This window comes from Chiloscyllium plagiosum, chromosome 48 (genome assembly GCF_004010195.1).
Source record: "Chiloscyllium plagiosum isolate BGI_BamShark_2017 chromosome 48, ASM401019v2, whole genome shotgun sequence".
Classification (NCBI taxonomy): Eukaryota; Metazoa; Chordata; class Chondrichthyes; order Orectolobiformes; family Hemiscylliidae; genus Chiloscyllium; species Chiloscyllium plagiosum.
This window is the reverse complement of record NC_057757.1, coordinates 2,472,320-2,473,300: the sequence shown is the minus strand read 5'-3', so window position 1 is coordinate 2,473,300 and position 981 is coordinate 2,472,320. Positions and strand designations below refer to the sequence as shown.

Here is a 981-nt window from a genome sequence, read left to right as displayed (position 1 = left end):
TCTCTCTCTCTATACACATCTCTCCCTGCCCCATTCTCTCTCTCTCTATACACATCTCTCCCCGCCCCATTCTCTCTCTCTATCACTCCCTGAACCCACCTCTCTCCCACCATCTGCCTCTCTCAATCGTTTCACTCCATCTCTCTCCAGCCTCCCATCCTTTCTCTGTTGAGGGGATGGTGGGGAGGATCACAAGAGGCCATTCAGCCCCACCCATCCCTGCTAGCAGCCTGAAAGGAGTTCCAAGGATTCCTCTCCTCCCAATTCCATTCAAAATGTTAGTCTCCCCCCCCCCACCTCCTCACTGAAAGGGGGCGGAAAATCCCTGCTCTTGCCCAGAGACCCTCTCCAACCCCCCACCTCTGGAGTGGTTGCCTGAGCAGGGATTGTGGTGATTCTGAGGGACGATTCAGGGGAAAACCAGCCGCATCCCGAGACAGACCTCACTGAGGGCACAGCACTCACCTCATTCCCGGAGGATCTCGATTCTGTCCAGCCCAGGGTTCACTTCCCCCGGATTGCCTCCCTCCTCAGAGCTCCCTCTCTCTCTCCTGATTTTCACATGGGCCTCTTTATAAAGACAGAGGTCAGTCTGTGAGGACGCTCTCAATCACATTCTGACACACACACAGAGAGAGAGAGAGAGAGACAGAGGGATGTGGTTTTATTGATCAGGGGAAAGACCATCAATCTCTCTGCAATCACTCCCGGAGCCTCTAGCTCTCTCTCTCTGCACACTGCTGCTTCCCTCCCCCTCTCTCTGACTAAATCCCCTCCCTCTTCGAGCTCTCCTCCCTCACCCAGTCCCCATCTCCTTCGTTTCTATCCAGCACACAGAGCTCCGCCCCACTCCCTTTCTCTTATTTTCCCTTTATCCACTCTTTCCCTCTTTCTCTCTCTCCCCCCTCCTCACTATTACTCCCTCTCGATCTCCCTTCCAACTCTTCCCCTCCTCACTCCCTCTCTCTCACCCACTCTCCT

General features: G+C 54.6%; 1 protein-coding gene across 1 annotated transcript in view; it reads right to left on the bottom strand.

Annotated features, from left to right (window-relative positions):
• Positions 1-763, bottom strand: part of gal3st4 (galactose-3-O-sulfotransferase 4) — a 34,279-nt gene extending 33,516 nt beyond the window's left edge. The window contains exon 1 of the mRNA XM_043683479.1: positions 466-763. Within this exon, the coding sequence (XP_043539414.1) occupies positions 466-470 (5 nt within the window). The 5' untranslated portion in view covers positions 471-763. The remainder of the gene's footprint in view (positions 1-465) is intronic.
• Positions 764-981: the final 218 nt, after the last annotated feature.